Source organism: Heterocephalus glaber, unplaced genomic scaffold (assembly GCF_053883595.1).
Source record: "Heterocephalus glaber isolate CG9 unplaced genomic scaffold, H.glaber_assembly_v1.0 deba00001481, whole genome shotgun sequence".
In the NCBI taxonomy this organism is placed as follows: Eukaryota; Metazoa; Chordata; class Mammalia; order Rodentia; family Bathyergidae; genus Heterocephalus; species Heterocephalus glaber.
Genome location: NW_028258317.1, coordinates 32858604 through 32880504, shown reverse-complemented (window position 1 = coordinate 32880504; position 21901 = coordinate 32858604). Strand labels below are relative to the sequence as shown.

Below are 21901 nucleotides of genomic sequence, written 5' to 3'. Positions count from 1 at the left end.
CTGGTGGCAGACCCTGGCATCAACCATGTGGTGCTGGTTTTAGGTGCATGCAGAATGCAAGAGTTGTGGGGTCAGGAAGGCTTCTACGAAGATTTCAGAAGGCCTGGGAGGCCATGCAGTGTTCCTCTGAGAGGACAGTGTGTGAAGCTGTGAGGGTGAAGCTGAAGGTGCAGTGGAGACTCCAGAAGGTTGGAGAAGCCAAGAATGTGGATTGACTGAGGAAAGCTCCAAGGAGTGAGCAGAGAGAGCCCAAGAGAGAAGCCATGGGAGCAGCAACCACAGAGCCACCCAAGCCCTTTGGAGTTCACATCTTGCCACAGGCTGCCCTGGACACTGTACATGGAACTATGGGACTTAATGTTTGCCCTGCTGAACTTTGTACTTACTTTGGTCCCATTCCTTTCTATCCTCCTATCTGTACCTTTTGGAATGGTAATGTCTATCTTGTGTCATTGAATGTTGGAAGTGTTTAACTTTCACTTGTAAAGGGGCTTGCAGCTAAATTTGCCTTAAATCTCAGAGGAGACTTTGGATTTGGACTTTTCAGCAATGCTGAAACTGTTAGGACTTTGGCAATTCTTGGAGGCTGACTAAATGCCTTACATATAAAGGGAGGTACACGAGTCCTTTGGGGGCTGGGGTGGAATGTTGTGGTTTGTATATAGATGTTTCCTAAAGTCTCATGTGGTCATAGGTGGGGCTTTTTGGAGGTGGCCAGTCTAGTGTGTGTGATGCTAGGATTAACAGCATGATGCTGGTATTAAGGTGGTCCCATTAAGGCATCCCCCAAATATCACAGTTTTTCCATCTGTTAGTACAAGTGTTTCCCTTTCTTAGATGTCCCATCCTTCTGCTGCAAATCACAGGCAGTCTCATCTCTAAAGCTTTCCTCCAGGTGAAGGTAATCAGACTTGGGTCTAGTGGTGTAGAGACTCCTACAGTAATTATTCATCAGACAGCTGTATATTGATTACTATAAGCTAGACACTCTTCTACGCACTCTTCTAGGGGTCTTTTAAGTAAATGTTAACTGAATTATCCCATGTAAAATTAATACTCATGGTAATGAGCTTATAGATGGGAAAAGTGGAGCACAGAGAAGGGTAGGTCACCCAGCTAGTGAATAGCAGAGCTGGGAATTACAAATTTAGGTAGTCTGGCTGCTTCATCTAGTACAAATCCTACATTTATTACTTATTTGTATCCTTCTCAAGACTATGAAGTCTTTGAGAATGGGGACTGGCATATAACCCCCTAAGCACCCCAGTGCTAAGCTTTGTAAATGGCCCATCACAGGTCCTAAGCCCTTGTTGATGAATAAATAAATAAATAGAGGGCCATCTCTTGATCATTTAGAGAAACTTCAAGGCATAGACTCATTCCAGGTCCAGTTACAATTTTTATAGGGATGAAGGACTTTAGCTAACAGGATTCTCAATCTTTCTTCCACCCAACACTTGTATGGGATGTGGCCTTTTCCCTTCATAAAGGGTTGTGTATGGCTCTCACCTGGGAGGGCACACAGGTGAGGTTGGAGGGGCAACTGGAAATGGAAGGGCTAGGTTTTACATATGTGGTTTAAAAAAGACTCCAGTTGTTTCTTGCTCTTTAGGTGTAGCCTCTTGGTTGGAAATCACTGAGCTGGAGATACAAAGCATTACAATGAAAGTCAGTAGCTGGGAGATAGTCGGGAAATCTGAGAATTCTGAGGACATGCAGGGCCTTCTGTCCACTTCCTATCTTTTCTAAAGACCATGCCTGAACAGGCCAATGGTAATGAATAGTATTATTTTCCATGTGGAAAAGATTTCTTCTTTTTCTTTTTCTCTTAGGTTCTGTGAAGCCACTACTGTGATTGAAAATAGATTTGAATAAGGTCCCAGAAAGAAACTGGAAAGTCAGAGTGTTTACAGCATTTCCTAACTTGATTCTGTCTCAAGGCCATGGGTCATTAGCTGCGGGCAGCAGACAGAGCTATTTGCATACATTCCATCAGGTTTGTAAATAAATTTTGGCAAAACTATATATTTTTTGGCCCCTGAGGTATTTGCTATTATTTATAGAAATTCTATTATTAAATCTCAGAAGCAAAAGCCTTTTAAAAAAATCTCTACACAATTCTCACTGATAAGATCCTGCTGTATTCACTGTCTGTGTATAACCTAACTAATGACCTGACTCTTAAGTCTTCTAAATGAGAAGGTGCCTGTCACAGTGATCTAGCTACTCTGGCTTATGAGTGGTAACTCCTTAATCCTAAGAGCCATGTAGACCATGTTTGGGTGCATCAAATACCCATGCCAACATGTAAAGCACCTCAGGTGCATTTTGGTTCTTGTAGCAAATGTTATTCTCAAATATCCAGTTCAACTCATTAGTTGTGTGACCTCAGGAGAGTGAAATTGCCTATTTAGTTCCCATTTTCCCTCATGTATAAGTTAGGTTAGGGCAATGGTGGTGAACCCATGGCACGGATGCCACAGCTGGTTGTTTGTTATCATTGAAAACTTAAAAGGTTTGCTATCACTGGGCTTGAGTTTGGAAATTAGAGGTTTTCCCTTGCATGCCACTGTAGCTGATTGGTAATAGCTGTTTGAAAGTATAATAAGAAATGGTGCAGTGATAGATTGTTGATGTCTGCTGTGGATGAAGGAGCATTAATGGATGATTTATCCAAGGTTTGCTAGCTCTGGGTTTTCAATGAGGAAGGGTTGTCTCTGTAGAAATATATAGGATGTGGTTAATGTTCAACCTGCCCCTAAAAACAAGACTGAGCAAGCAGTAGTTTTGAATTTCAGTGTGTAATTAGTATGTGTAGATCACCAAAGCCTCCCAAAGATGTGGAAATTCTGCAGACTTTGGTACTCCCCAGAAGGTTTAATGTCTTGACTGAGCCTAACACCTAGACTGAAATATAATTTCCCTTAGTATGTTATTACTGACTAGCCTGTGGCTTTTTTTGTGGTGCTGGATGGAACCCAGGGCATCATACATGATAGGCAAATGCTTTACCACTGAGCTACATTTTTATGCATCTCACTATGTTACCTTAGCTTGGCCCTATACTTGTGATCCTTCTACTTTAGCCACCGAGTGCCTGGGATCATAGGTGTGTAGCACCATGCTCCACTCCAGGCAGGCTTTTAGATGAGATCAGGCACATTCAGGGTGGTATGACTGTAGACTGGGCAGGCCTTTAGATCTCAAGGTCACCTGGTATCTTCTGGATGAGGACTACCACCTGTACCTTGGATGCCAGACATGGAGCTACAGGACTTAACGTTTGTCCTGCTGGACTTCTGTCTTACTTTGGTCCAATTCTTTCCTATCCTTCTATTTCTCACTTTTGGAATGGAAATGTTTACCCTTTACCTTGGGATTATACCTTGGAATTATGTAATTTGTTTTTATTTTTACTGCTAAGAGTTTGTCTTGAGTCTCAGAGGAGACTTGGACTTAGACTTTTAAAAAATGGTAGAACTGTTGAGACATCGGGAAAAGGGATTATTGTGTTTATTATTGACCTTTGGATAATTGTATTAGGCAGAATTATAAACTTACTATTATCTTTATTTGGAGATTAAGTATGGTTTAAGGAGATGTGTTTGGGTGTGAGATTGACAAGGGGTGGGTCATGAGTGGTAATCCTGACATGTCAACTTCATTGGATTAAGAAATGCCTAGCAGATTAGTAAAGAAAGCATGCTCTTAGATGTGTCCAAGTCATGGACACATGGAGGCATGGCCTTGGGTATTATATATGGTCCCTCATCTGTTCCTCTCTGTTCCCTGGCTCTGCTTCTCAGCCACCATGAACTAAGCAGCTTTGTTCTGCTATGTCCTTCCACCATTAGGTTTCTGCCTTGGAGTCTGCCAATCACATATCAAATCTCCTGAAACCATGAGGTAAGTGACTTCTTTCCTCCTTTAAATTGTGATTGTCAGGTATTGTATCTCAGTGTAATGTAAATGCTTGCAGAGAGAGAGAGAGAGAGATTTTATTACAGAATATTTGACAAGATTACAACAGGAGTTGCAAGGCACACACTGGCTAAAGCCTAGGGTGTATCTGAGTGGGTCATGGAGGTCCAGAGATAGTTGGTTGAGTTGTATCTGATAAAACAGTAGTGGTTTTCACTTGAGAGCAATTTTTTTCCACCCCTATGCTCTTACCAGGGAATATTTGGCAATGTCTGGAGACATATTTTCTTTGTTGAAACTGGTACCTAATGGATAAAAGCAAGTGATACAATATGATACAATGCACAAGACAGCAACCATCAACAAATAATTTTTGAGCCAAAAATATCAGTTGTGCCAAGGCTGAAAACTTCTGTTATGGAAGTACCAAGTTCACTCAATCAAATGCAGCTGGTGTGTACTTAGCTTGTATTGAGAAATGTGAGTTTAGAGAAGTTGCCATGGTATACACCTATTATCCCAGCACTTGGGAGATAAGGAAGGAGCATTTGAATGAGAACTCATCTTAAAAAACAAGACAAAAAAATGTTAAAAATAAACAACCTCAAAAGAAGTGTAAGTTTAGGAAGGCCAAGAAAAGAGGGAAGGTACTTGCTTGACTTTGGCATCCTTACTCTGTCTAATTGCTATGAACTTTACAATTGTGAATCTTGGGACTGGGGATAATTAGAGCTAATGGAGGGGGAGAAGCATAAAGTAATGATTAAGAGTTCAAACTTGGGCAATGGAAGGATTCAGCCTCAAGTTTTAGTTCTAATGCTTTGTGACCTTGAGCGTGTTACTGGATGTCTTTGGCCTCATATTTGGATCTATAAAACAGTAATAATGGTGGTACTCAACTCAGAGTTGTTACATGGATTAAATGAGATGCATGCAAAGCACTTCACATGTCAGTACCATGATCAGAACTGTGGTCGGAACTGATAAGAAAGTTATGAACAGAATAATGAATCCAACCAGGCAATAAAGGGATATATAATCAAGTGGTGCAGCATAAAAATTGTAACTCAGGGGGGCCACAGAATTCACCTACCCAAATAAGGACACAGAATTTTGAAAAAGATTTTGACTGAAAAAATAGTGATGGTCATAGTGGTGATGTTCACTGCTCACAAAATCATAGGCAGAGGAAGGTGTGGTCCTGGTCCCCCGTGGCCCAGGACAGAGAGTGACTCAAGGTGGGAGTGCCACATGTTCACTTTTATTTTTCTTCACATGTTCACTTTTGCTCCAGCAGGTTCTCTGGGCATCACGAAGCTTCCCTGTGCCACGTCCTGGAGATGGCTTCTCCAGATGGTAAATAATCACATTTGCCTCTCCCTCAGGCATCTGATCTGCCTGAGATATTGAATCTGCCCATCACTTGGGTGATTTTCAAAGCCTAGGAAGATGTTACAGAAATGTAGAGAGAGTGAAGTAAATCAAATTTACAGTATTAACACTTTGGTGTGGTTTAGGAATAAGTTTTATAACCACTGGGATATTTTATGTATATTTTTATTTTAAGGTGTTTTAAAGAAATCTGGCTATAGTGATATATCTGATTACATTTTGACATGTATAATTTATATTAGCTTCACTAATTTCGAAGGTGTAGATTTGTATTGAGTTTTTAAATGGTATTAAAATGTTTATAATTAAATTTATTATATTTCACTTAAGTTTGATTTATTCCATTAAATGGCATTGTTTATGTGTGTAGGAAGATTATGTTTTTTAGGTTAGTAGTTTTGTCAGATTTGGAATGTATTAGAGAATCAGATATGTTAAACATGTAAAATTTAAAAAACACCTGAGGCAATTTAATTAATTCATAAATAATTTAATTATATAGAATTTTATTTATTTTTTGAGACAGGGTCATGCTATGTAACACAGGCTGGCCTTGAACTTGCAGTGATCCCTCCTGCTTCAGCCTCCTGAATGCTGGAATTATAGGTGTGTGCCACCACACCCAGCTTAGAATTTTTTTAATTTTTAAATTTTTTGGTACTGGGGATCGAACTTAGGACCTTGTGCTTGCGAGGCAGGTGGTGGTGGAAGCACTGAGCTAAATCCCCAGCTCAGTTTAGAATTTAATCTTTTAAACTTATGAGTTTATTGAGTATAATCAAAGAAAAAAGTGATTATGAATTCTTATTTTTATATAAAAATATTACTTTGATAACAAGATTTTGTGTTGACTTCAGAGTCTTAGGTAACACTGATCTTTTGAATTTATACTCCCAATATATTTAATTCATTAAAATCCAATTGCTTTGAGGGCATAAGTTTACTACAGACATTTAAAAGCTCAAATTACAATAAAAGGAACCCAGTAAATTGTAGTTATAATGAGCAGTAACTCCTGTGTGCCCCTGTCATCTTGAATTCTTGCAATAAAACTTGTACCACTGGGCATAAATTGCTTGAGACCCTGAATGTCCTGATTAGCTGCAGGAAAGGATAATTTTCAAAAACAAAATAACACTTTTTTTTTGAGTCAATAATTTTATTACTCTTATTTTTCACACCAAAGCAACTTAGCTACATAAAGTGATATTCTATAAGTTGATTATCAGTAGTAGAAACACAAAGATGTGGACAGTGGGACATGAAGAGACCGCCTTATCCGTGTGACAGAGGCACAGTGCTCCACACCGCCTATGTACAAATAAGTGGAGCTTTCAGTTAGTTATTCACAGACGTAGTCAAACAGAGAACACACTGACACAGTGTCACCAGGGATCCTGTCACCCAGTGAGCATGTTTGTAAGCAGCGCGCGAGCAAACACACACACACACACACACACACACACACTATGACAAAAATCGTCGTTTAGGAGTGCATCCACTGGATTCGTAAAGGGGTAAAGATAGGGATTAAAATCTTGGAAGCATGAGACCACGTCTTTCTCTAAAAAGATCCTTTACAAAAATGGCACTCTTTTCCAAATATTCATAAAAATGTTTTAAAGTTATTTTTGCTCTTTGACACATAAGGCTTGCATATGTTTACGGAGTGCAGTGTGATGTTTGGATTTACGTATATGTTGGGTAATGATCAAGTCAGGGTAATAAGTTCTGCTGCATGGGAGGGTGAATATAGTAGTGGACACGAATGCACTATGTATCTCAAAATAGCTAGAAGATTCTGAATGCATTTTGATATTTTTAACAGAACCTGTCCAAAAAAGAGTTTACATGTTATAGGGCAAATGTCCATTTTGGAATCAATGCTGCTAACTTTTTTTCTGTTTAAAAATATGCAAATAACAAAAGTATAATTTGTCTTTCCTATAGTGCTAGCAGAAACTTCATTAAACCAGTTGGCTACTCTTAGGTTTGATTCAACACTTTTTTTTTTTGGTACTGGAAATCGAACTCAGGACCTTCCACTTTCAAGGTAGGGGGCAGAACCACTGAGCTAAATCCCCAGCCCCTGATTCAACATGTTTTGAGTCTGCAGTTTGAAGAAGGGAGCTGTTGCTTGTGGGTTTCATTTGTTTTTTCCCCAAACTAAAGCAGATGAAGGGGCAAAGCCAGATGCAGGGCACAGTGGCGGACTCTGCATACAGGGTCTGCAGGTCCCTCAACACGGGACTCCCTCTTCCAGACAGGGTCTTTGCCCTTTGTAGAGACTCCTCAGTCTCCGAAACAGCTCCCAGTGGAGGGATGCCACTGGCTCTGTGTTGATACCCTTTCTTGAGGACGAGTTGGCTATCTGAGCATGAAATTGATGGGTTGTCCAATTTAATACATGTGCTTATTCTACGTAGATAATTTAGGTATCCAGCTGTGGTAGACATTTCTAGGCTATTAAGTGCTTTTTATATATTATTTTGTTTAAAAATACATTATTAGCTTTCACTCAAATTATATAAAAAGTTACAATGAAGTAAAAGATTAAAGTTTCTATTTGTATAGACATCTATGTATGTATGTATGCAAAAAGTTCATCATAGTAGGCCAGAAATTGTGTATTTTAGTAGGAAAGGGGGAAAATCACCTGATGCATTATGAAATCTGCTGTTTTATATGTCTTCCTCAGAAAGGTTACTAATTTAGTTATAAGAAATTATTGATGAGTTTATATCTCTATTTGCCATTTTTATAAGGGAACTTCTTAGACGTTTCCTATATTTATATAAAAACTCAAACACATCTTAAATTTCCCAGGTATGTTTGCTAATTACACATTTCATTCTCCATATGGGTGAACTTTGCTTTGCATGAGAAAAGTTCCTGAAAAACAGTTAACCTATAATTTTTAAAAGGAAATATTTTCAAAATGTAGTATTCTGATACTACAGTTGCTATCTAAAGGAAATGTAAAACAACCTATTTTTAAAATGAAGAATGCTTTTGTGAAATGAATAATTTCTTTGATTTTTCAGTTTTATTAAAGTACACATCTGAAATTTATTAGTAGATTAGGATTGTCTAGAACAGTAATTATAGATAATTAAAATAGAACAGATAAAACTCCAATTTACAACAAACAATACAAAACAGAAATGACTTGTGAACTGCTTATTGATTTACTATATTCAGAAGACCTGAATATATGTATTATTGGTATTTTATGGCTTTAATTAAGACAATCGTCTCTTATGAAGTGCTATAAAGTGCAATTTTAAAAGATTAAAAAACCCAAAAGGCATTCATTGTCCTTCAGTTTTATCCTGATGAGAACTGGAGACTCATTTAATTAAGTGGCAAAGAGTTATTTACCCTTAATTCACACATGCACTTTCATCCTTGAAATGATTTTATTCAGGCATTCAGATTTACTTTTTTCATCTTTTTTTTGGTCTGACATTATTCAAAAAATTAGCCTTCTCTTTTGGTTAGCTGAATATTTTAGAGAACCATTAGTCCCCAAGGCTTTAGTTACTTACAGGTCCATTATGAAGAAATATGCAACCCAGTATATAAGAATGCAAGAGAAAATCTCTGTCTTTTTGGTGAGCTGTAGATGATTTTCCTAGGCTGGGATGCTAACCAACATCCTTACAGTTCCTGTCCAGCTTCCCACAGAGGAAGTGAACACATGGCAGTACTGATAGGTAAGAGGGGACTCCACTTGTATTTCCCTAACTTTCTATTTAAAATGAAAATATTAATTCCTTTTGGTAAATCACTGCAGGTGAGCATAAGCCCAGTGTTGGAGTAATCTAAAGTGTCTCTCCCATTCTGAGTTCTTTGTGAGTGTGGGGTGATGACCTCGAAAGCAGACTTTGTGAGCCTGACCTCCTCAGTGTCGCAGGATAAAGCTGAACCCCACGTTGACACTTCTCACTGGAGAACCAACCCCTGCTGGTCCTCTGAAGGTGTCCCTACTGCCCTACTTAACTGTGGTGGTGAATTCTGTCCACATTTCAGCAGCAGGACTGCCCCCAAGAAGCACTCAGTTACCACAAACACATGTTGGGGGCAGAGGTCTCAACTTCTCCAGTGCTCACATCAAGGAGCGGGGCGGGGGGTGGGGAGGAGGAGGAGGAAAACATGCCTGCTAAACTGGCGAAATCAAGTACACTGGGAGGTTGGTGGTGGGAACCTTGCAGGAGGGTAAGGACCGGTCCAGCTAGGACTTCAAATGTGGAAGTGAGGTTAGAAATAATCAGATAGAGACTCAATAAGGCCAACAGAGAAGGCTCACAGCAGCCAGACACCTACACAAGGATGGGGCAGGCTGAGAAATACCCTGGCTTCACCCAAACATCTTGAAGAGAGAGAGACACAGGGGCCACAGGAACAAAGACAAATGTGAATTAGCAACAAAGTGTGACTTTTTAAAAGGCACGAGCAAGAGGGGTGTGTAACAAGGGAGTAAAGCCAGAAGCTCCAGGCTGTAACTCAGCACTGCTCAGACCTGTACTCATGTTGTGATCTGTCACAAGGCACAATAACTTAAGAACAAAGTAGAGTGTTTAAAAAGAAATAGTAGAGAAGAACTGTAAAAGTGATTAGGAGGATTAAAAAAGGACTTCAAAATACAAATGTAAGGATACTTTGGATAAAAGGAGGTAAAGGGTCGCTTACGGGTGATTTCCAACTATGTTGGGGTAAAGAGTGAACAGTGCCCATATGCAGCTGCTTTCTGCCAAAAAGAAAAAAAAAAGCTGAAGTCTTCAACTGGAGGGACTAGGGTTAACCTGAGGGAGGTTTTTCTGCCTCAGTTATATCAGGAGCACCTCTGTGGGGCTCCCTTTCCTGGAGGATGCTGCCTTTTGGATTACGGTGATTGGCTGGACAAACTCCTACTGGGTTAGATCTTCAGTGGCAGCCTATGAATACTCATGGCACTCCCTCAGACTTAGGTATCTGTTTATTTTCAAACAATTCGCTTAGGTTTTCCAGGCTGTTAATCATGTAGGGTGTTCCATGCAGCCCCTCACTGTCTGACACGCCGGGAATTTAGTTACCTATCACCCAGTCTCGTGGTTCAAACTCACGAGCAGCCTGAATGTTGCGGGGGTTCATGTGTTGTGGAGCCAGGCTGATGCTCACACGTGAAGGAGTTGTGTAACGGGGCACTGTGTACCTTCTGTGGATACTGTGTGCAAAATACATTCCTTCTATGTACAGCCCAGAGTGAGCTTGTGACTTCCACGGAAACCCAGTCTTCTGTTGGTTCAGCACCACAGCCCATGTAGCCCTGAAGCTCCCAGTGCAACAGAAGAAATATTGCGATGGTGTAATAATAAATAATGGAGTGGAGCTGGCTATATTTCCTTTATTGCTTTTTATTGTTTGCTTTATATTTCAAAGAACATGAAGGTTTGAGATTAAAAAAAGAAGCATGAAACTACAGAGGCAGGGAGCTTAACTCAAATAGACAGTGGGGTAAAGACATGGTTACTTTTCTTTCCCAAGGCCTCTGGAGAAGGGATTTAAAATAAAATCTAGGACTATATATGGGCTCTTGAAATTGTTTAAAACAGCCTGATATTTTTAACCATTTTAAATGACATAAGGATAAATTTCAATGTGATACTTGCTTGCTTAGGGATCCTGGTAAAGTCAGTTAATTTCTCCTTTCTTTCCATTTCCTACCTTTACTAACCCCTAATGCCAAGGCCTTATCTGCTAATTGAAGCTGATAGTGTTGACGGAGGTGCAGGCCTTGTGGGTATGTCTTTTAATATTAAGCCAGTGGGGTGTAAGATCTGGCTTAGTGAGAATGAGCATTAACTTCTGGAGCACACTTTCTTGGAAATCACCCTAAGAACAGCTTTCTTCCTTTTGTCTGCTGTCTATAATGTGGTCACTTATCTACTGGAATGGCAATGTGTCTGGTGCAAGGAAGCTTGGCATTCACATAATTGGGTGTGTGTGTGTACACGTGTGCACAGATGTGAGGAAGAAGCACACTGACATTTGAGGAACTGCTTGCATTCAGACAGGCTGTCAGGCCTATTTCAGTACTTCAATGCAGTGATTTCAACAGAACATCATTGTAACACAAGTGTCATCTTCAACTCTGTCTACCAATTGTCTTTTCCTCAATTAACTTTCTGGGAAGGTGGCCTGGGAGTGGGCGCTTTCCTTCATAGCTCCTGTCCTATCTCACTATCACAGAGACATTTAAAAGATGAGCAGTAGGGGCTAGTCTGCCCACTCCTTTCTGCCCAGGAGTGGATGCATATGGACATGATCTAATCAGCAAGGCAGCTGTGTTTTGCTGAAAGGGCTCCAAACCACCTGATTCATGTCTTCCCTATAAAATAAATTATAATGGCCCCTGTCAGGTGACACCTGTTAGAAGCCTTACAAAGCATTTTCTCTGAATATAAAGCAGTCCGTGCCTCTTTTTACAATCTTCAGGGGAAGGTTTTAAGATATTCTGCTGCATCTGCCAAGCCAGTAAATAACCTCCTCCCTCTGTTCCTGCACATGTATTTTGCTTCCCAATCTGCCATCACCCAATTCAGCTAAGGTCCTGGGAAGATGAACAGCATCATCTAATCAGGTACTTCAGGTCATCAGGAATTGGTCAAGTCAAGAGGGCAGCTAGACGTGTAGGCATTCTCAGATGCAAGTTAGAAGTTTCTATTTTAGAAGTCTTGGTTTGAACCAAGTTGTTTTCCTGTCCTGAGTTTGTCTGGGTTACAGGAGAGGTGACAGCAAGTGAGACCTATTTGGTTTGCTGTGAGTAAATGAAACCATTAGGATGCAGCTCATTTATTTTAGATTTAGTAAGATGTTGGTATGAAATTTTGGTATTATTTTGTATACTGCTCGAGAGAAGCAAAGAGGGCATCTGGAGTCTGAATTTTTCCCTGTGCTTCCTGTTGCCTATTCTATGCTTCTGCATCAACAGTAGGGGTATGGCTGGCCGTTTCCTTAAGGCTGTAAATGTATATTCTGGGGCTGTGAAAACATAAGTGCATATGTGTGTGTTTGTTTATGAATATGCATAGAACAAAGCAACCTTATGGGACTAGGAAGAAATGTTCCCTTTGGTGGGTGTGCATGACTTCCCTTTTCCTTTACTTTGGCAAACTTGGATGTTCTTTGCTTTGGAGTTGTGAATGTGATTAGGTCAGAGGGTAATGACGTAACTGATATTGTACAAATCTGATACTCATATACACAGGCAGTCAGGAAAGAGTTTAAAGACGATCTATTCTGGAAACCCTGATGTGGTAAGTTTCTTATAACTGTGTAAATGATGGTACACTAACACATCACCGCACACTCAAAGACACATACATGAAGAGAAAGCAAGGGCAAGCAGTGGAGGTGCCTGTCCACCATTCAGCCAGGGAACACTTCTTCCATGGGTCATGCTTACTGCACATAATTCACGTGGGAACTAGGCTTGAAATGTTGTCTTCTCAGAAACCCTTTCATTAAAGACCAGAACATTTTCTGTGAAATGGAGCTACCAACTCTTTGGCAAGGAAAATTCTTGCTGGCTGCTTGGATGAGTCTTCAGGTGAGCTAGGAATGAATGGGAAGGAGCAAGGAGGCAGGGGGACAATCAGGAATGGCTGGGACAGAGCAGGTGGCACTCGACCTCCAGTGCCCAAAGTCACCTATTTAAACCTTTCAAAGAACAAACTAGGCAATAAAATAGGATTCACACAATAACCATTTGTGTTCCCTTTCAGGCAGTATCAGGGCAAACAACGCTTTTTAAAACTAAAAGTTCATTTTCTCACTCTAAACACCCAACACAAATTCTTGCCTAATACTAAGTCCTGCCTTTGATGAGTGAGATGAGGGTTTCTTCCTCCCACACATCTGAAAACCCAATGTTATGCAGTTGCAGAGCCTGAAAAGCTAGCACCTCAGTGGTAGCAGCTTGGTTTCTTGCTTTCTCAGGGCAGGGAGGGTTCCCCTTTGTAGTTTTGTTTCCTTGTGGGCTAAGCGTGAGGATGGGCACTTCCTGCTGCGGCCATGCTCTGCAGAGGGAGCTGAGGTCTCAGGGAGGAGGAATGGCCTCGGGCTGGGGATCTGGTCACTGATCCTGGTGTTCAACTGTGAGTCTTGCCTCCTGTCTCCCAAATGAAGAGGTACGGGCTCATCATGTAATCAGAGCAGCAGAACGGACTGGAGACAGGAGCACACAAGGTGGACTCCCCGTGTGCATTTGTGGTATGTGCCAACATAGAGCACGGTGGGATAGCGTAATGGCCCACCCTCTGTTCACTTGGGGGAAATGAAAGGTTCTACATACTTTTTTTTATCCATTTAGTTTGTTCACTCCCTGCTAGTTTTATTTTCCACTGAAGTAGACCTGAGAAATAATACAAAGTGTCAAATAGAACTTGAGGGAATTGAATGAGAATGTCCCATGTAAAGCTGAGAAAAATTAAGAAATCAAAACTTTGGGGTAACTGGGTTGAAACCAGCATAATGAAGCAATGGAGTAGAGTCTTTAGTGAACTCTAAAAACCAGACAGAGTCCAGATAGGGTCCTCCTGGGAGGAGAGACACAGATGTCGTGTGGACTCTAACCAAATCCATGACTAGACTCAGAGACCTTCCCGGGATGCACCAAGTGTACTGTCTCTTCAGACATCTCCAAGCTGACCCCATCCAAGCAGGATTGGTTAGAGCTAATTTAGATCTACTGGAAGTAATGATTCTTAGACACTTTATGACCACACTGGAAAATGCTTCCTGGAGCCGCTCCCTCGCATTCCCAGCGGGTGGCAGGTCTGGCTGAGCACCGCTACTGCATGGTGTTCCTAGCACACATCTCGGCTCTTCCGGCAGGCATCTGACTATGTGTGAGCCCTTAGCTTCAAAGTATGTCTACAGGATGACCACAGCTAAGACCGCCCTCCTTTTGATGATAATGGGATACGTGTTGGAAAGATAAAGGTTTAGTTTATATAGTTCTGCTGTCCTAGAGAAGCACTAATTTAGTTTGCAGTCATATTTTCTACTTGCATGCTGGGGCAATATAAGAAAAAAACCAAAATAACCCAATCCTGTTCACCCCACCCCCCAAACTAGTATCAATCCAGTCTGGGTTTTACCTGTCTGCCCTAAATCCCTGTCATGCACCACAGTGGGGTGGGCAGTTAGCCTTCCCTGTTTGGCTTGTGGGAACATTTTGGAGGGCTCAACTTTGGGTTCCTACAGACTCTCTTTACTAAGCCCTCCTCCCTGGAAACTGCTTCCCTAAACCATCCATCTTCAAGGGAGGCCAAAGGTTGTAGCAGAGCCACCTGTCTGTTGATATCATGATTTCCCTCTTCTGCTTATGAGGTAAAGCCCAGACTGAAGGTTGAAGGTAGATATGCCCCTTCTCAAATAGGTACTATAAATCTACTAGAGCTATCCCTGAAAAGATGCATTTGTACTTATATATATATATATATATATATATATATATATATAATTTTATATATACTTTTCTCTTTGTGTACAGTTATATGTTCATCTATAGGTATGCAAGGAGAGGCATAGTACAGGAACAGGCAGGATTCGTGTTCATGTGTGTATATTTCATACGTGGATATAGAGACTCCTTGTCTGCATCATTACAATGAATGTACCTCCGGCCAGCGAGGAGTACCTCAGCGGAGAGTGGAGAGAGGCCTGCGCAGACGGTTGCCTTCGTCTTGCGTGGACTCCTCCGTCCCGCCCAGGAGGGCGCTGGCGCCCGGGTTTGTGCCCGCTGCTTCTTCTCAGGAAGTTAAGGACCCCGGAGCCCAGAGCAGGAAGGGGTCTCCGTGCTGTTGTTGGTTCAGGATATGGCTTTTCTGCTAGATGGAGACGGGGCACACAAGAATTCTGTCTTCCAGGAGTACGCTGACCACCAGGAACACAAAGTAGAGGCCGAACATGACGAAGCCCAGCACCTTATTCATCCGCCATTTGCAGAGTGCGATGGAAAGGATGACGAAGAGCAGCATGATGAAGAGCAGGACGATGGCGCAGAAGAGCCCGTTGCTGCTGACGGCCACGGGCTGGAAGCTGTGGATGAGGGTGTACAGGAGCCAGGGCAGCGGGAGCCTGCGGGCGGTGGGGAGAGGTGTCACTTGCTGAGGAAGGAGGGGTCTCGCAGCGCAGGGGGAGGGCGCTGGGCTCCTGAGGCCCGCGCTAGTGTGAGCCCCCGGGGAGTCGCAAGGACGCTAGGTGACGCCAGTGCTCTCGCAGAGACCTGTGCTCACTTCCTGACCGGATCGGCGAGGACAGAGTTTGTCCCATAGCAGAATGAATACTAAAAAACTGGGGGCTGTCTTATGATTTCTAATGGTAGGGAACTAGTTCAATAGTGAGTAAGCCAATGTAATATTAGATGGCTATTTAAAATCACAAGAAGCCCGGGGATTGAGCTCAGTGGTTCCACTGCTTGCCTCACAAGCGCAAGGTCCCGAGCTCGATCCCCGGTACAAAAAAAAAAAAAAAAAAAGGTATAATAATATAGAAAAATATACATGACATAATTTTATTTTTCTTATTTATTTTTTAATTAATTTATTTTTTTGGTACCAGGGATCGAACTCGGGTCCTTGCACTTGCAAGGCAGGCGGCGGAAACACTGAGCTAAATCCCCGGCCCGACATGATATAATTTTACATTTAAACTTTATTTTTTATTGAAGTGCTGGGGATCAAACCTCAGGCCTTGCATATAATTTTAAATTTAAAAGAATTTTCATAAAATGGCAATGTAATTTTAATCATGCAAAATATACACATTTTAAAGGACGGTGGATTATCATTGATCTTTATATGTGTATATATATATATATATTCCAAATTTTTTTTACTGTATTAATTTGATGGGCAAAAAGAAAATGCTGGCAGAGCTACAGAAACTTTTACACTTGATATATTGATAGTGGTGTCAATGTATTAGTGATGACATCATACATTGGTATAAATTCTTGGGAAAGAAGCTTTTGGAAAAGAAATATGCAATGCCAGGTGTGGTGACACATGCCTGTAATTCTAGCACTCAGGAAGCAGAGGCAGGAGGATCACTGCAAGTTTGAGGCTAGCTTGGGGTACATAGTGAGTTCAGAGCCAGCCTGAACTACAAAGCGCGACCCTGTCTCAAAAAACCAAAAAATAAAAACCACCAAAAAAATATGCAAAATACATCAGTAACCATTAATATTTTCAAAATATTTAATCCATTAATACTTCTTAAAGGAATTTATCCTAGTAAAATAATTAAAGGAGAAAGTTTTTCTGGATAAAGGTGTTTATCAAATATCCACAATAGCAGAAAATTAAAAATAAAATTCTATTGAAGGATTATGGTTGGACTGAAAACAATAGAATAGCATATTTGGAGCCATAAAATAATTTGAGAGCTATACAAACACTTAAATGATTTATATGATTTACTAATAGATACTTCTTTGTATCAGGTATACATGGCTTAAAGGTAGAAAAAATAAGCCTAGTATGGTGGTGCATCCCTGCAATCCCAGCACGGGCAACCTAGTGACTTAGTCTAAGAAGTAAGTCTTGAACTAAAAAAGAGTTGGAAATCTGTAGCTTAGTGAGAAGGCTCTGGGTTCAATCCCAGTACTGTAAACAGAAAAAAGATGGAAAAGTAAGAGCCCTCCTAGAGGAAAAAACTGAATATTCACTGAGAAAACTATGAAACACTTGGAAGAAAAAATAAAAAAATGTTTGGGGAAGTAAGACTAAGGACGATTTTTCTTTAAACTTTCATTTGTTGCTAGAATAGACATACAATTTAAGAACAGTCAACAAAGAGCATCTTGCAATTCACTAGGAAGCTATTTTTCAAAAACATGACAGATATGTCTAACTGAATATTTACAATTTTTCTTAGCTTGTAGAATTTTCACTTTTTCCACTTCAGAACATTTTCAAAACTATTCTAAATGCATAAGCAGCACTGTTGTACTATGACAACTTCCTTGAAAATACACACTTTTCAAGGCCTTCATTTATTTGTTTATTCACCCAGGTGCTCATGCATTCCACAAGTACTTGTCAGGCCACCAGGTGAGGTACTAGGCCCCAGTGGGTTCCCCTTTGGTGTGTTCTCAGGCTGGTAGGCAGATAGGGCTGTAACAACAGCAGGATCTGCAGATTCTATGGGCCCAAGAGCCCTCAGGTGAGGCCCAGCGGAATCAGAGAGGTCAGGACTGGAGTTGACACTGGGAGGAGAAGTCTGCTTTCCCGGCAGACAAACAGGGAGGGCTCCTCAGTGAGAGGGACCAGCCAAGGAAGACAGCCTGATAGGAGAGCGGGCACTTTTGGGCCTCACTCGAGATTACACAGTGGGTGCTTAGAGCTGGGTTTTATGCACAGAGTGTGGCTAACGGCACAGACTCTGTTCACACCTCAGCTGCCTACCTCATTTACTAGCTTTATGGAGTCTGTGCCCTGCAGGTTGCAGATTTGAGAAATGCAGATGCTGATGTACACTTCATATGACTGCTGTGTGGTTTAGATGGGTAACAGTGTATTACAGTATATATGCTAGACATTATATAAAGCTATATACATGTGTGATAATGAATAAGTATAAGACAGAATAGTATTAAGACATTTACTGAGAAAGTAGATGCCTATCATTGGTTTTCCAAACCCAAGTACCAAGAGCCCTGTCCTCTTGGGAGTTTAAGGAGAACGTCCAGTGTTTTACTTTCTCAGGGGACGGACGTTCAGGGTTATTTGTCAGCGTCCTTTTACTGCTGACAAGTTAGCTGAATGAACATCCTTCCCAATCTGGCTCACTACCCCTGTTTACTTAACTGTAAGAAAATATCTCACCTTCCAACTTTTAAAAAACCTAGAGTATCTTTTGTGGCATAGAGAATTCCAAGACTGCTGTGTTTTCCAAGGAAGGAAACAATATTTGTTTGGGGCCTATGTTTGTCCCATTCTGCCTTAAAACTCAAATCTCATCCAAAGCTGTCAGGATATTAATTACAATATAGAAAAAAATACCATAAATCTACTACTAGAGCATTTTAGTCTGTCCTGAATGTCGAATATTCAAAACATGTGGCAAATGCGGGTATATAAGTGAAATTTCCTTGAAGTATTTTCTAAAACATATATTTTATATGCAGGTATATGTTTCTGATTATACAGGGATGACTTATATTTCATTAAGTTCTTTAAAAATGAAAAATAGAGTGGTGAAACTGAATGATAAGCCCAGTGTCAACTTTGTTTTGTTATTAGTGAGTTTTGGGCTCGAAGGTCCTGGTTATATCTCATAGCCTTTAGGAAGACAAAGACTGTGGGGGCTGGGGATTTAGCTCAGTGTTCCTGCTACCTGCATCAAAAGCACAAAATCCAGAGTTTGATCCAAAAAAAAAAAAGGAAGACAAAGACAGTGGCAGAGCTGGCGTACAGCTTTATAGATTTATCTCTACTCACCCTACGGTGATGTCAAAAATGTTGCTTCCAACAGAGCTGGACACGGCCATGTCCCCTAGCCCCTTCCGGGCTACTATGACACTGGTGATAAGATCAGGGATGGAGGTCCCAGCAGCCAAGATGGTCAGACCCATAATCTCTTCACTGATGCCGATGGTCTCTCCAACCTAAATATCACAACAGGAACAAACATGGGTGCTGGAAGTCACAAAACCGTCAAAGCACAAACATTTCAGTGCAACCCACTTTTAATGGGTTCCTCCTCTGTGCTCTGCTAAATGCTGAAATGGTAAATAAGCTACAATCACTGTCATAGAGGAATTTATATTTTTATGACATTCAGACCCAAGAAATTAGCAATGTTCATCTGAGTATTAATAGATAATTCAAGAAGAAAGAGGTTTGAGGGCTCTTTAGAGTTATGAAAGCCAAGTGGCCTTTGAACCCAGGGACTAGCGCCTGACAGGGACACCTAGTCTGGGGCAGATCCACTCTTCGATTTACCATTGAAGGCTAGGAACTGACTCAGTGTCCCCATTTCCCTTAATGTTTCCTACTGTCTGAACACACTTAAACACACTTATTAGCCTCTGCCATTTCCATAGGAAACATGATTTTGGGAATGTTCAGGTCTCACAATATAAAACTCTGACCAGAACAGCCAGAAAAACAACAACCAGGAAACAAGCAGGGAACTTGGCCCAAAGTCTGGCTTTTGTAATTATTATTATTATTTTTTTCATTAAGTTTATTCACACATTTTAGGTATACAGTGCAGTTACATTCATCATTGGGATCTTGCACCTTTACATGATGTATCTTGGTTCTTATTTTTTCCCCATTTCCCTGCCCTCCCTTTAACCCCTCCACTCCTCCCTATTTACAAAGACTTTGTTTCCATTTTTTCCTTTCCCTTCTTTCCTTTTCCCTCCCACTTCCCTTATTCCTTTAGACCTTTTCTTCCTATTTCAATTATCAATTATACATTTTGATCCTTATTTACACTTTTAGTTTCTCAAACCAGAGAAACTATTTGGTATTTACACATGTGTCCTATTTATTTCACTTAAAAGTATGGCCTCAATGTGCATTGGCTTTTTTTTTTTTGGTACTGGGGATCGAACTCAGAACCTTGTGCTTGCAAGGCAGGAGGCAGAACCACTGAGCTAAATCCCCAGCCCTGCATTGGCTTTTGTAATTATTAAGGACTTAAACTACTGCTAACGGTTTCATTGTACAATGTCTTTGATCTTTGCTTTTTTATCTATAAAGTGAGGATAATAATATCTACCTTACAAAATGATTGTGAGTAATTTGTACAGAAGCCTTCTATAAATAGTATATCATTATTGAAAAGTAAAGGGGGGATGCAGCAGTTATATTTCTTTTTTATTTTTTCCTCTTCAGACAGATGAGTTCTGCTTGGAGGGTTGGTGTTATGGCTGTGTCTAGATGTCCCCCCAAAGCCTCATGTAGTCATAGGTGGGGCTTTTTCAGAGGTGGCTGGATCTAGAGTGTGTGACCCTAAGATTAATTCATGGTGCAATGCTAAGGTGAGTGCTACTTGGCCTGAGTAGCTTGAATAAGATATAAGGGATAAAAAGAGCTGTGGTCATCCCTTGTTGCTTTGCTATCTTCTGCCCACCATGAACTATTTCTCTTCTGCCATGCCACCCTGCCTTGGAGGCAGCCGATTATGGACTGAAACCTCTACAAACTGTGGGCTAAATAAACCTTTCCCCTTTAACTTTGGGTGTCGAATATTTTGTCTCAGCAACAAGAGAAAAGTAATTAAGACAGTTGGTCTAGCTTTAGATGAAAGCATTTCCATTCTTTTTAGTAACTTGTTTGTCTTTAGCGACTTTACAAAAGCTTTATGTATTTTCCCAGCAGCCAAGATGGTCAGACCCATAATTTCTTCTGAAGTTCTGAAAATCTTTAAGATAATACTTTCTTTTTGGTTTCTATCAGCTTACTTGGTGACATCCAGAGGTTTTTCTTTCTTGGCGGGGGGGCGGGGGTTATTTAAAGTTTGTTTGAGAAGTACTGAAATAGCATGTAAGGATAAAGGAGTTAGGGACTAGATACACTCATTCCTAAATCTCTTTCACTTTCTGATTTCTAAGTTATATCATGGCTCCTACTAAGCTAAAAACATAGGTGTTTTTATTGTGATGCTATGTCTGGCCCAGAGCCTGGTGAGCTGAGTAGGTTACCCTGTCCACATGGCACAGAGTCAGTGCTCACACCAGTGAGTAAGCTTTGTGTACGCAGGGCCCTTGCTTTGGTCGCTGCAGTGCCCCTTATCTGCTGAGCACAGCTTGGTTGAAGGTAGGCTCTGAATATCTATTTGCTGAACAATCCGCACACACAGGTGATTTCCCAACATGGTTTGCACCGATTCTCCTTGAACAAGTACATGAGTTTTGCACAGGTGTGCTCTATGTGAGCAAAACATTCTCCTTAATGTCTTATTTTTTGGTTAAATTAAGAAGGAAATGTCAAGGACTATAAAGATGATGACGAAATGATTGTCACCCTAAGAAAGTTCCAGTTTATTTAACACATTTTTAACAATTTAAGTTCTTACAGGAATCATCTGTATTTGTAGTTTAAATGCCACTTATACAGAAAAGGGAAGAAATCGAAGAGGAGAAGTACAGCAGTGGGTTAAAAACTGGGTTGGGACACAGAAGTCCTGGTGCAAATCCTAGTTTGTCCCTCCAGTACAAAGGAACCACCTTCCATGCCTCAGTTTTCCCCATCTGTAAAATGAGGATAACAACACCCACTCAGAGTGGACATGATGATTGCATGTGGTGATACTTAGAGAGCAGAGAGCACAGTGTCAGACATAAAGTCATTGATCAAGACATATCAGCCAGTATAACTCAGACATCACTCCCTTCCTTTGGTAAATTATCAGAATAGCAACCAGGGTCTGGCAGCAGGGACAAAAGCTAGTTTACTGGGGCCAAGCCACAATGTAGGAAAACACATGAATAGCGAAGAATTTTCATTACACCTTAGCCCCTGATGAATATGTGCTGAAGGAGACCTGTCACTGAAGGAGAACTAGTCTTTTAAAGTTTGCCTGA

General features: G+C 40.9%; 1 protein-coding gene and 1 long non-coding RNA gene across 12 annotated transcripts in view; one reads left to right on the top strand and one right to left on the bottom strand.

Annotated features, from left to right (window-relative positions):
* The window catches only part of LOC147825895 (uncharacterized), a 122078-nt gene that overhangs the window by 46940 nt on the left and 53237 nt on the right, over positions 1–21901 (top strand). For 4 of the 7 annotated variants that reach the window (XR_015439911.1, XR_015439910.1, XR_015439913.1 and 1 more), the window contains 2 exons: positions 3855–3906; positions 5219–5277. This is a non-coding gene — a long non-coding RNA (uncharacterized LOC147825895). Of the gene's footprint in view, positions 1–3854; positions 3907–5215; positions 5278–15227; positions 15241–21901 lie in introns of those variants that run through there. The other 3 variants (XR_015439909.1, XR_015439915.1, XR_015439914.1) reach the window with 2 other exon arrangements.
* Slc24a2 (solute carrier family 24 member 2) overlaps positions 13193–21901 on the bottom strand; it is a 235455-nt gene continuing 226746 nt past the window's right edge. For all 5 annotated transcript variants that reach the window (XM_021252901.2, XM_021252902.2, XM_004838341.4 and 2 more), the window contains 2 exons: positions 18804–18970; positions 13193–15438 (listed from right to left, as the gene is read on the bottom strand). In XM_021252901.2, the coding sequence (XP_021108560.1) occupies positions 15189–15438; positions 18804–18970 (417 nt within the window). In that variant the 3' untranslated portion in view covers positions 13193–15188. The remainder of the gene's footprint in view (positions 15439–18803; positions 18971–21901) is intronic.